This window comes from Pan troglodytes, chromosome 19, assembly GCF_028858775.2.
Source record: "Pan troglodytes isolate AG18354 chromosome 19, NHGRI_mPanTro3-v2.0_pri, whole genome shotgun sequence".
NCBI lineage: Eukaryota > Metazoa > Chordata > Mammalia > Primates > Hominidae > Pan > Pan troglodytes.
The window spans coordinates 30284787-30297302 of NC_072417.2; the positions used below are offsets into that span (position 1 = coordinate 30284787).

Genomic DNA, 12516 nt, shown 5'->3' on the forward strand with positions numbered 1-12516 from the left:
TTGAGATCAAATGGTTTGAGATCTTTTGTTCTTTAGGAAGGTATTACAGAGTTATGTGTCCATTATCATGTTTGTTATTTTGCATTTCTATACACTTTCAAGTAAAAATATGCATATGGAGCGAAGGAACTGGACAAGAAGAGATCCCAAAGTGTTGCCTGATATTTTTTCTTAGGGAATTTGGAATTCGTTTGGAGATTTTTTTTTAACAGTTGTTAGAATGGACTTTTTGATCATTTGAAGGCTTTAAATTATGCATGGATCATTTCTGAAAACATATGTAAGAAACCGACAGCAAGGTCATGGCCACAAGATCATGAGTACTTGAACCGGAGACAGAGGAGAGAAAGAGACCTATTTTTTACTGTGTACACTTTTGTGCCTTGAAATATTATGCCAGATATCTGAGTTACCCATTCAGAAATAAAATAAAATCAATTAAAATGAATAAAACTTTAAGTCCAAAGAAATAAGACGGAAAACATCTTACTGTGGCTGTTTTCAATCTGTGTATTCTAATTCTCCCTGACACCTCGTGATCTTTGTACTTGGTGTTCTTTGGTCTGGAATATTTTTCCCAAACATCTGCATGGCTTGGTTCTTTATTTACCTGAGGTTCTTGTTGAAATACTACCCTGTTGGTAAAACTTTTTCTGATTGCCCTATGTAAAATAGCAACCACTCCATTCCCCCTTGCCCTGCTTTATTTTTTGCCCTAGCTCTTATCACCACCTGACATGTACTTATTTTTTTTTTTATCTATCTCTCCTAATTACAGTGTAAGTTCCATGAGAGTGAAGACCTGGTTTTGTTCATGGCTATGTCCCTAGAACAGTGCCTAATACGGAGTAGGCTTCAAATACTTGAATAAGTGAATGGCCTACCTCTAATAACTGTTAGCCACAAATGTGGATGTCCATGCTTCTGAAATTAGGCTATGTTATAAATAACCTGGGAGGTACACAAAAACCATAAGATAAACATGGTATAATTTCCTAGATCTTTAATTTTTCAAACTGACAGTTTGATATAAAGTTCCTTATGGTAGAACCAACATGGATGTAGTTTGAATGCAAAATTAGAATGAAATTTGTGCTCAGACTATGTAGGGATTTTGTTTTATTCACTTCTTGTGTACCAAGCACATAGAACTATGCCTAGCATATGGTAGGCATTTAGTATTTATTAAAATCCCAAAGGGATGTATATTCATTCACCTCTGCTCTTGGAAAAGTTTGGGAAACACTAGCCTAAATCATACATTCGTGATAGTTTTCTGCCATTGCACATGCTGATGGCTATTTTGTGGTAACTGTTATATTACCTATTCATGTAAGAAAAAGGAAGAAGAATAACATTTCTTTGAGCATAGTAAGTATTAAACAGTTTTACAAATGAGAAACCAAGGCATAGAAAGAAGCAGATTCCCCAAGGTTCCAAAGTAGTATGTGTCATTTCTAGTTGGCTCCCAGAGTTCATGCTCCTAACTGTTATTTTGTTAGTTATCTGCTGCTGTGTAACAAATTATCCCAAACTTTAAAAGGTAAACATTTTATTATTTCATAGTGTGTCTCTCGGTCAGGAATCTAGGAGTAGCTCTGCTGGGTGGTTCAGGCTCAAGACCTCTTATGAGATTGCAGTGAAGATGTCAGCCAGGCTTGCAGTCATCTGAAAGTTTCATGGAGATGCTGCCGAGGTGGCTCACTGAGATAGACGGCAAATTCGTCTCAGTACCTTACCACATGGATTCTCCATAGGTCTTATTGAGTATTTCATGACGTGGCAGTGGCTTGCTCCAGAACAAGTGATCCAAAAGAACCAGGAGGAAACTACAGTGTCTTTTAAGAACTAGCCTTCGGGCCAGGCACAGTGGCTCACACCTGTAATCCCAGCACTTTGGGAGGCTGAGGCGGGTGTTGAGGTCAGGAGTTCAAGACCACCCTGGCCAAGATGGCGAAACCCCATCTCTACTAAAAAGTACAAAAATTAGCTGGGCGTGGTGGCAGGCACCTGTAGTCCCAGCTACTTGGGAGGCTTGAACCCAGGAGGTGGAAGTTGCAGTGAGCTGAGATCATGCCACTGCATTCCAGCCTGGGTGACAGAGTGAGACTCTGTCTCAAAAGAAAAAAAAAATAACTAGCCTTCGAAGTTACATGCTGTCATTTCCACAGTATCCTGTTGGTTATACTGATGAGCCCCATTCAGTATGGAATGGAACAACACACGGGTATGAATACCAGGAGACAGAGGTCATTGGAGGCCATCTTGAAGGCTGAGTACCCCAATTAGGCCGTACTGTTTTTTAATATGCATACAAATTCCACAGAAGAGATGTTATCTTCATTTTACAGATGAAGTTTTGTAACTTGTTCAAGATCACACAGCTAAGTAAATGATGGAGTTGGAATTCATATTCACATCTGTCTCACTCAGGACCCTGTGCTTTTTCCATTACACTCTGCTTCCTGCCAAGTAACAAGTCCTTTAGGTACTTATGGTTTTAAGAAAATAAACTTTAAAACACATTGACTTTAATAATGTCTTTATATTTTCAGCAGGCCTGATGCCGATGCAGCAACAAGGATTTCCTATGGTCTCTGTCATGCAGCCTAATATGCAAGGCATTATGGGAATGAATTACAGCTCTCAGATGTCCCAAGGACCTATTGCTATGCAGGTACTTGCTTCTTTAGTTGGTTTCTTACAAAGTTATTGTTTGTTGTTACGTTTATATATCAAGAGCTACAGGCTAAGAGCTTAATGTTACAATTAGAAATAAGCATAAATAAATGGCTTCCTTCAAACTAAAATGAGGATGTGTTCACCCTCCAACAATGAGGGAAAAGGCTAGGTGCAGTGGCTCATGCCTGTAATCCCAGCACTTTGGGAGGCCAAGGCGGGCAGATCACTTGAGGTCAGGAGTTCGAGACCAGCCTGGCCAACATGGTGAATCCCTGTTTCTACTAAAAATACAAAAATTACCTGGGCGTGGTGGCATGTGCCTGTAGTCCCAGCTACTCGGGAGGCTGAGGCAGGACAATCCCTTAAACCCGAGAGGCGGAGGTTGCAGTGAGCCAAGATCATGCCACTGTACTCCAGCCTGGGCAACAAAGTGAGACTCCCGTCTCAAAAAAAAAAAAAAGGCCAGAGGAAAAAAAGGTTTTTGCTTTTGTACTATTAACAGCTATCTTGAAGGCCATATACTGTATTTCTTTTTTACCTAATACTTTACTTATTTTTGCTTTTTTCAACTTACGTTTTAGATTCAGGGGGCACGTTTGTAGGTTTGTTACACTAATATGTTGTGTGATGCTGAGGGTTGGGGTATGATGGAACCCATCACCCAGGTAGTGAGCATAGTACCAACAGGTAGTTTTTCAACCCTTCCCCCACTCTTTCTCCCGTCTTGTAGTCTCCAGTGTCTGTCGAGCCTATCTTTATGTCCATGTGCACCCAGTGTTTAGCTCCCACTTGTAAGTGAGAACATGCAGTATTTGGTTTTTTGTTTCTGCGTTAGTTTACTTATTTACCTAATACTTTAACATTTTCTATTTCTGTGTGTTTTGTTATACAGTATATACTTTTATACAGTAACACATGTATATAACTTATAAGTAAGTGATATTAGGAGTTCATGACCAGAATTTTAAGTTGAAACCATTGTTGTTTTGAAGTCGATTATGCAAATAAAGCTTCTGTTTTGTGTTTAAAGGGTCAGGAAAACTTCCAGTGTCATTTTTTATCCGTCTCTAGAAGGAAGGGAATACATTGAAATTTTGCAGGTTTTTAATTCATGTTAAGCTAGCTTTCACTAGGCTGTGCTGCAGAAACAGTCCCCAGATCTCAGTGACTTAGAAAAGTTTATTCCTCACTCGTGATACATATCCTTATGGGTTAGTGCTGACTCTGCTCCATGTTTTCTTTATCCTAAGACCCTCAGCCAGGATATCCGAGGCTCTTGGCATAGGAAAAAGAGATGGCCACACCCTGTGATGTCTTTTAAAGCTAACACTTGGAGGTAGCATTTATTAGTCACTTCTGCTCACCAAAGTAATGTGGCCTTAACATCAATAGGGGAGGAATATACCAGGACGAATGTAAACCACATAGGGATGTGTAGTCCTCTTAGAATAAAGGTAGCAAATGGCTGGGAGCAGTGGCTCACACCTGTAATCCCAGCACTTTGGGAGGCTGAGGTGGGCAGATCATGAGTTCAGGAGATCGAGACCAGCCTGACCAACATGGTGAAACCTCGTCTCTACTAAAAATACAAAAATTAGCCAGGCGTGGTGGTGCATGCCTGTAATCCCAACTACTCAGGAGGCTGAGCAGGAGAATCGCTTGAACCCAGGAGGCAGAGGTTGCAGTGAGCTGAGATTGCGCCACTGCACTCCCGCCTGGGCGACAGAGTGAGATTCCATCTCAAAAAAAAAAAAAAAAAAAAAAAGAATAAAGGCAGCAAATAACTAAAAACAATCTACCATAGAATACAATGTGTTTTAAATTAAGACTTTCTAAGCTTAATACTGAATCTTAATAACAATTGATACAAATTTTAAATCATTAATTTTTATGTTAATATTAAATATTAATTAAAATAATTAATATTATTGTAATTAATATAATTAAAATAATATTCATAAACATTATTTTATGGCTTACACAATTATCTGAAAAAATGTTTTTAGAGTTTGAAACAACCAAAAACAGTAAGAGTCTCTAATATGCAGAACAATAAGAAAAAAGTAAACTATGAGAGTTGTTAGTACCTTAATAATGTCCCTGAATATCAGAAGCTTGTGTATTAATGATTCTAAGACAAAGCAGCCAAAGTCTTTTTCTTTAACCTTTAATCTTGCTGACAGGCATTATACTGTTTGGAAGCTGCTCACCATTTTTTTTTTTTTTTTTGAGACGGAGTTTTGCTCTTGTTGCCCAGGCTGGAGTGCAATGGCACGATCTCGGCTCACTGCAACCTCCGCCTCCCAGGTTCAAGCGATTCTCCTGCCTCAGCCTCCCAAGTAGCTGGTATTACAGGCATGTGCCACCACGCCCGGCTAATTTTGTATTTTTAGTAGAGATGGGGTTTCGCCACGTTGACCAGGCTGGTTTCAAACCCCTGACCTCAGGTGATCTGCCTGCCTCGGCCTCCCGAAGTGCTGGGATTATAGGCATGAGCCACCACACCTGTCCGCCGCTCACCATTTTTTAAGGAGAAAAACATCCAGATTTTATTTCCCCCCACTCCGAAACTCAATAGCCCTAACCAACCAGGGACATACATGAAGCAAACCCATTGTTCCTTTAGTTATCTCTTAAGTCTTTGGAGATAAAAGTGATGATTCAGATAAAAGTCAACATAAAAAAATTTAGTCTTTTTTTTTTGAGACAGAGTCTGGCTTTGTTGCCCAGGCTGGAGTGCAGTAGTACAATCTCGGCTCACTGCAACTTCTGTCTCCTGGGTTCAAGCGATTCTCCTGCCTCAGCTTCCCAAGCAGCTGGGATTACAGGTGCATGCCACCACATCTGGCTCATTTTTGTATTTTTAGTAGAGACAGCATTTCATAGTGTTGGCCAGGCTGGTCTTGAACTCTTGACCTCAAGTGATCCACCCGCTTTGGCCTCTCAAAGGGCTGGGATTACGGGTGTGAGCCATCGCGCCGGCCAGAAATTTAGTCTTGATTATTATTATATTATTATTGATTATTATAATCTCTCCCTTCCCCAAAACACATAAAAAGAAAACACTCCTCATGATGTACAATACATTTTAAAATTATTATTCTGAAGCATTTTTAACATCTAGGCAAGTTTAGAGCACATGATGGACATGTGTAAACCTGTTGCAAACTGTTGTGTTATTGTAAGAAATAATAGAAATCCTTTGCCCAGTTCCCCTATTGGTAAAACTTGTAGAAATATAGTAACACAACCAGCATATGGACATTGGCACAGCTGAGATACAGAACATTTCCATCTCCCCAAGGATCTCCTCACATTGTCCTTTTGTAGCTGTATTCACTTCCTTCCTGCCCCACCTTACTCCTTTTGCATTCACTAGTGTGTTCCCCATTTCTATAATTTTGTGTTTTCAAAAATGTTATATAAATTGAATCATTAACCTTTTGGGTTTGGCGTTTGTCGCTTAGAATAATCCCTTCAGATTCATCCAAATTGTTGCATGTATCAGTAGTTCATTTTTTTATAATCGATGAGTAATAGTCCATGGTGTGGATGTATGACAGTTTGTTTAACCTTTTGCTCACTGAAGGACATCAGAGTTGTTTACAATTTTTGGCTTTTACAAATAAAGGTTTTTGCGTGAACATATGTCCTCATTTCTTGGGATAAACGCCCAAGAGTGCAATTACTGGGTTGCATGGTATTGCATTTTCAGTTTTTTAAGATGCTGCCAAACTTTTTTCCAGAGTAGCTGTACTATTTTACATTCCCACCGGCAATGTATCAGAGGTTCAATTATACTGCATCCTTACCTGCATTTAGTGTCATTATTTTTTGTTTAGCCATTCTCACAGGTACGTTGTAATATCTCATGGTTTTAATTTGCATGGTTTTAATGTGCAGATGATGTTGAGCATCTTTTCATTTGTTTATTTACCATCATTACATTTTCTTCAGAGAAATGCCTTTTCATAGCTTCTGACCATTTTCTAATTGCATTTTTTGGTATTACTATTGAATTTTGAGAGTTCTTTATATCTTTTAGGTACTAGTCCTTTGTCAGATATGTGGTTTACAAGTATTTTCTTCTTGTCTTTAGCTTGTCTTTTCACCCTCTTAACGGGGTCTTTTACAGAGCAAAAGTTCAATTTCGATGAAATTTAATTTACCAGTTTTTCCTATTATGGATCATGCATTGGTATAACTCTAAGAGTTCATTGCCTTGCCCTAGATTCTGAAGATTTTCTCCTATTTTTTTCTAAAAGTTTTATAGTTTTAATTTAAGTCCATGATCCATTTTAAGTTAATTTTTGTGTAAGATCTAAGACTTAGATTGAGGTTGTTTTTTATCTCTCTCTTTTTACCTATGCAAGTGTGATTGCCCCAGCAACATTTGTGGAAAAAGCTATTCTGCTTCCATTGAAATGCTTTCACATTTTTGTCAAAAATCAGTTGGGCATGCTTGTATGGATCTTTCTCTAGGTTCTCTGTTCTGTTCTATTGTTTTACGTATATGCCTGTTCGTTCACCAATAACACAGTCTTCATGACAGTAGCTATACGATAAGGTTGATTCCTCCTACATTCTTCTTCTTTTCAAAATTTAACTATTCTGGTTCCTCTGTCTTTCCATATTAATTTTGGGATAGTCTTGTCTATCTTTGGAAAAACTCTTGCTGGAGTTTTGATAGGCATTGTGTTAAACCTCTGTATGAATTTAGGGAGAATTGATGTCTTCCAACATATCAATATGGGATGTCTTTTCATTTGTTTAGATCTTTGGTTTCTTCTATCAGAAGACTATGTAAACTATCATTTACATAGTTTTCAGCATAAAAGTCACATCCATGTTTGGTTAGGTTTACATCTAAATATTTTGATTTTTTGAGTAATTATAATGGCGTTTTTTAAATGTCAGTGTTCACATATTCATTGCTAGTATATAGAAATACAATTGATTGTATATGTTTGTTTTATATCCTTCAACCTTACTGAACTCATTTTATTAGCTCTGGGAATTTTTTTGTGGATTCCATGGGATTTTTTATATGGGTAGTCATGTCCTACCTTTATCAAATTTTAACATGCCACGTTTGTTTTACATGTTTTTAAAGAATTGAAAAATACTTTCCTTCCTCTCCTTCCTCAGAAGTTGTTATCACTATCATGAATTCAGTGTTTATAGTTCTTGTATGTATTTTTATACTACTCTGTCACCCAGGCTTGGAGTGCAGTGGCGCGATCTCGACTCACTGCAGACTCCGCCTCCTGGGTTCAAGCAATTCTCCTGCCTCAGCATCCCTAGTACCAGGGATTACAGGTGCCCGCCACCTTGCCTAGCTAATTTTTGTATTTTAGTAGAGATGGGGTTTCACCATGTCGGCCAGGCTGGTCTCGAACTCCTGACCTCAAGCAATCCACCCACCTCCGCCTCCCAAAGTGCTGGGATTACAGGCATGAGCCACTGCGCCTGGCCATATTTTTATACTTTTATTATTTTATATATTTGTATACTCATGAGCAATATATCATATTTCCTGGGTTTTAAATTTTATGTAAGTATGTACCTTTCAAATTCTTGACTTTTTAATTTAATATTGTTTTCCCCCAAGATTTATCCCTGTTGTAAAATTATGCCAAGTTCATTCATGGTAGCTGCTGTGTGGTATTTCATAGAGTGAATATATCTTGTTCTATTGACAGACATTTAAATTGCTTCTAATGTTTTGCTGTTTTGATCTAATTGATTTCTGAGTGTTCATTATATATTCTAGATTCTAATCCTTTGTAGTTACATGTGTTGCCAGTATCTTCTGCTAGTCGTTGGCATCTCTTTTAATTTTGTTTATAGTGTCATGTTGTGTCGAAATTAAGACAGATGGATAAATCATTTCTTTTTTTTTTCTGACTTATCTAAGACATTCTTCCCTACCTGTATCTTCTTATTTAAAAAAAGTTGTTTCTTTTCTTTTCTTTTTTTTTTTTTTTTTTTGAGACAGAGTCTCGCCCTGTCGCCCAGGCTGGAATGTGGCGCAATCTCAGCTCACTGCAGCTGCCGCCTCCCGGGCTCAAGTAATTCACCTGCCTTAGCCTCCAGAGAAGCTGGGACTACAGGCATGCCCCATCATGCCTGGCTAATTTTTGTATTTTTAGTAGAGATGGGATTTTACCATGTTGTCCAGGCTGATCTGGAACTCCTGGCCTCAAGTGATCTGCCTGCCTCAGCCTCCCAAAGTGCTGGGATTACATGTGTGAGCCAATGCGCCTGGCCTGTCTTTTCAAATTAAGTCTCTAACCTACCTAGAATTGTTCTTTAGAATCAGTGTGTGGTAGAAGGATGTAATTTTATTATGTTCCATTGTAGTCAGTTGTTCCCAAATCATTTATAAATAGCCTTTTTTTTTTTTTCCTTTTTGAGTCAGAGTCTTGCTGTCGCCCAGGCTGGAGTGTGGTGACGCGATCTTGGCTCACTGCATGCTCCGCCTCCCGGGTTCACGCCATTCTCCTGCCTCAGCCTCCCGAATAGATGGGACTACAGGCGCCCGCCACCACGCCCGGCTAATTTTTTGTATTTTAGTAGAGATGGGATTTCATCGTGTTAGCCAGGATGGTCTTGATCTCCTGACCTCGTGATCCGCCCGCCTCGGCCTCCCAAAGTGCTGGAATTACAGGCGTGAGCCACCGCGCCCGGCCCTAAATAGCCCATTTTTAATTTATTGATTTCTATGATTATTCCTGTAATATCACATTTCTTTATATGCTTTGGATTAATTTCTGAGCTCATGTATTTGTCCCATTGCTGTATCTGTCTTTCCTTGCATCAGTAAATATCTTATGCCTTAATTATCTAGCCTGAAATAAGCATTGATACCTGGTAGTATGGATCATCCTTCTTCTTTTACAGAATTATAGCTGATTCGTGGTCCTTGCCCTTCAGTATAATTTTAAGATCAACTTGTCAAAACACTGTTGGGGCTCTGACTGAAATGGACACTTTTACTCTTTTAGTCTTAACTGTCATACTATACTTCTCAACTTATTGAAATCTTAAGTGCCATCAGTAGTTTATCAAATGTATCTCAGATTTCTGAGTTCTTTCTTTTGTTATGTCATCCATTCAGTATATAATTAAAGACTAGTATCTCTTAACCTTTTAGTTTATTTAGGTTTCAAAAGTCTGTTAAAAGTTAGACAGTCCCTCCTTTCCAGGTGTTGGGGAAACACAAAATGCCATTTAGTAAATTTGAATGTTCCTCAAGAAAGGAGTTTGTAAGTAAGAAGGCAATATGCATAACACCTTTCTTTCTTTCATTCTTTATTATTTTTGTAGAATACTTTGTCTTATTTTTAATCTCTATGATTTGGGTAGTTTCTTTTGTATTTTATATACTTTGGGTGAAATGAGTAAAAAAAAAAAAAAAGAAAAATTTAATTCTAGGACTGTGATACTAATTTTTAGCAGGAAGAGATCAATACTATGATTTAAAATAAGTATACACAGCTATCTCCACCCAAGATTTAGAATAGAGAATGTTAGCAATAAACCAATATTGTGTGTAACTCCAGTTGTACAGTGCTAGAAACCCTCCAAAGGCATTCCAAGCTGGCTGGGTGTGGTGGCTCATGCCTGTAATCCCAGCACTTTGGGAGGCCAAGGTGGGTGGATCGCTTGAGGTCAGGAATTCGAGACCAGCCTAGCCAACCTGGTGAAACCCCATCTCTACTGAAAATACAAAAATTAGTTGGGCGTGGTGGCACATGCCTATAGTCTCAGCTACTTGGGAGGCTGAGGTGGGAGAATCACTTTAGCCTGGGAGGTGGAGGTTGCAGTGAGCTGAGACTGCACTACTGCATCCCAACTTTGGTGACAGAGTGAGACCCTGTCTCAAAAAAAAAAAGAATTTAAAGTGAATCCTCAATGTTTTTCTCTCCAGCATGGTTCAGTGGTTTTTGTATAAGCATGGAGAAGTCGATTAGTTGATTCTAATCAGGGGTGAAGTTTCCCAGGAGACCATGTTAAGGAATTGACAATTAAGGGAATTAAGGATATTTACAAGGGCATTTAATATGGAACCCTAGAATCTAAGTTGAGCAAGAAGGGAAGTGAGGATATAATGAAGATGATTAATCATGAGAAAAGTGGCAAAATTAACAGGTGGAACCTACAAAATAAGCTCACGGAAAAAAAAATAAATTAACAGGTGGGAGATATTAATGAGATAGGAGAATTACTGGTCTAGATGAGCTAGAAGGATAGGAGGTGGTGGTCAAGTGTCGGGATGCCTAACATCCAGATTTTGGACATGACACAGTCTTTGGTGCAGATAGATCACGGGTATTACCATGGAATAGGAAGCTGGAATTGTATGTTGGGCATGATTGTGATGAGGAGGCTAAAGACCTGGAAGACCACACAGTGTTAGGTGAGTTACCCAGGTGGGTGATTGTTGACGTTACCAAGAGCAGTTTGGGGGTAGAATGGAAGACAGCAGTGTCTGAAGTGTTCAACTGAAGAGTGAGGAAGTTGAGGGTCAGTAGATGACATGAACAAGATCGGATAGTAGATGATGAAGTCTGTTAGTGAGAAATTAAAATGTATTCAGGTTTTTGAAGGTAGAGAGAAGAGAAAAGGTTTAGAAGAAGCAAGGAGGAATATTCCCCACTTACAGGAAATATAGAAGAGAAGTAGCAGTCTCCAAATGAGAGTGTTTCACAGACAGACTTTAGTTAGGGACAGAAGGGGAACTTTTCAGGGAGAAGGTTGAGTAGTAGAAGAGTTTTCACTCATTAAAAATTAGCCATTTAATTATTGTCATTGTCATCATTCTTAATATTAGATTTTGAGCCAGGTGCCATCGAGGGCACACGCTTATAGCCCTAGCTACTCTGGGGCTGAGGCGGGAGGATCTCTTGAGCCCAAGAGTTGGAGGCTGCAGTGAGTTGTGATTGCGCCTTTGCTCTCCAGCCTGGGTGACACAACGAGACCCTGTCTCTAAAAACATAATATTATTAAATTTTGTGATTAGCTATTGTGTTATTCTTATTTCTGGACACTTTAACAAACTTTATAATATTGTATTATGTAATTTTTTATTGAATATGTGTCATTTTCTATAAAAGTTTGACTATTAGGCCTTTGATAACATCAAAATATTCATTATCCTCTCATATATATTGGAAAATCAGATTTAATTTCATTTGTGTTATGTTTACCATATGCCAGGCTCTTACCTATTATTGCAAATATGAAAATATATAAGATATAATGCCTCTTCTCAAAGAGGATTAGTGAGCTCACAAGAATATAACTTGTGGGCATATAGTTCCATAACACACCAATCAGACTATTAGCAGTGGTCACCTCTGGGACAGTGAAGGGAATGGAGGGGTTAGATATTAAGGGGAGCCTTCCATTTTTAGCATCTTTTAATATAATATATTTCTTTGTATATTTGCATCTTTTATTTATTTGCATCTTTGCATCTTTTAATCCAATATATTTCTATTTTTTACAAATAAAAGTATTAAGATAGAATTTATGGAAGTCACATTTTTGTGTGTGATAATTAAAGGGATAAATTGTGTTTTTTAAGCCTTTGTCTATTTCTTCTAGGCAGGAATACCAATGGGACCAATGCCAGCAGCGGGAATGCCTTACCTAGGACAAGCACCCTTCCTGGGCATGCGTCCTCCAGGCCCACAATACACTCCAGACATGCAGAAGCAGTTTGCCGAAGAGCAGCAGTAAGAGATCACCAGAATTAAAGGATAACAAAGATACATTATAGCATCTATCTTAAGAATTGTCTAATGATCTCTAGTGCAGATTTGAAAC

The 12516-nt window shown here is 38.5% G+C and overlaps 1 protein-coding gene across 50 annotated transcripts in view; it reads left to right on the forward strand.

The window, feature by feature from the left end:
* SYNRG (synergin gamma) overlaps positions 1 to 12516 on the forward strand; it is a 93170-nt gene that overhangs the window by 10597 nt on the left and 70057 nt on the right. For 29 of the 50 annotated variants that reach the window (XR_008540136.2, XR_010152892.1, XM_001173261.5 and 26 more), the window contains exons 3-4: positions 2556 to 2677; positions 12295 to 12425. Coding sequence is in view for 48 of the 50 variants with exons in the window: in XM_001173261.5 (XP_001173261.3) it covers positions 2556 to 2677; positions 12295 to 12425 (253 nt within the window). In the remaining 2 variants the exon portion in view is untranslated. The remainder of the gene's footprint in view (positions 1 to 2555; positions 2678 to 12294; positions 12426 to 12516) is intronic. The other 21 variants (XM_009432342.4, XM_054669961.2, XM_063798645.1 and 18 more) reach the window with 1 other exon arrangement.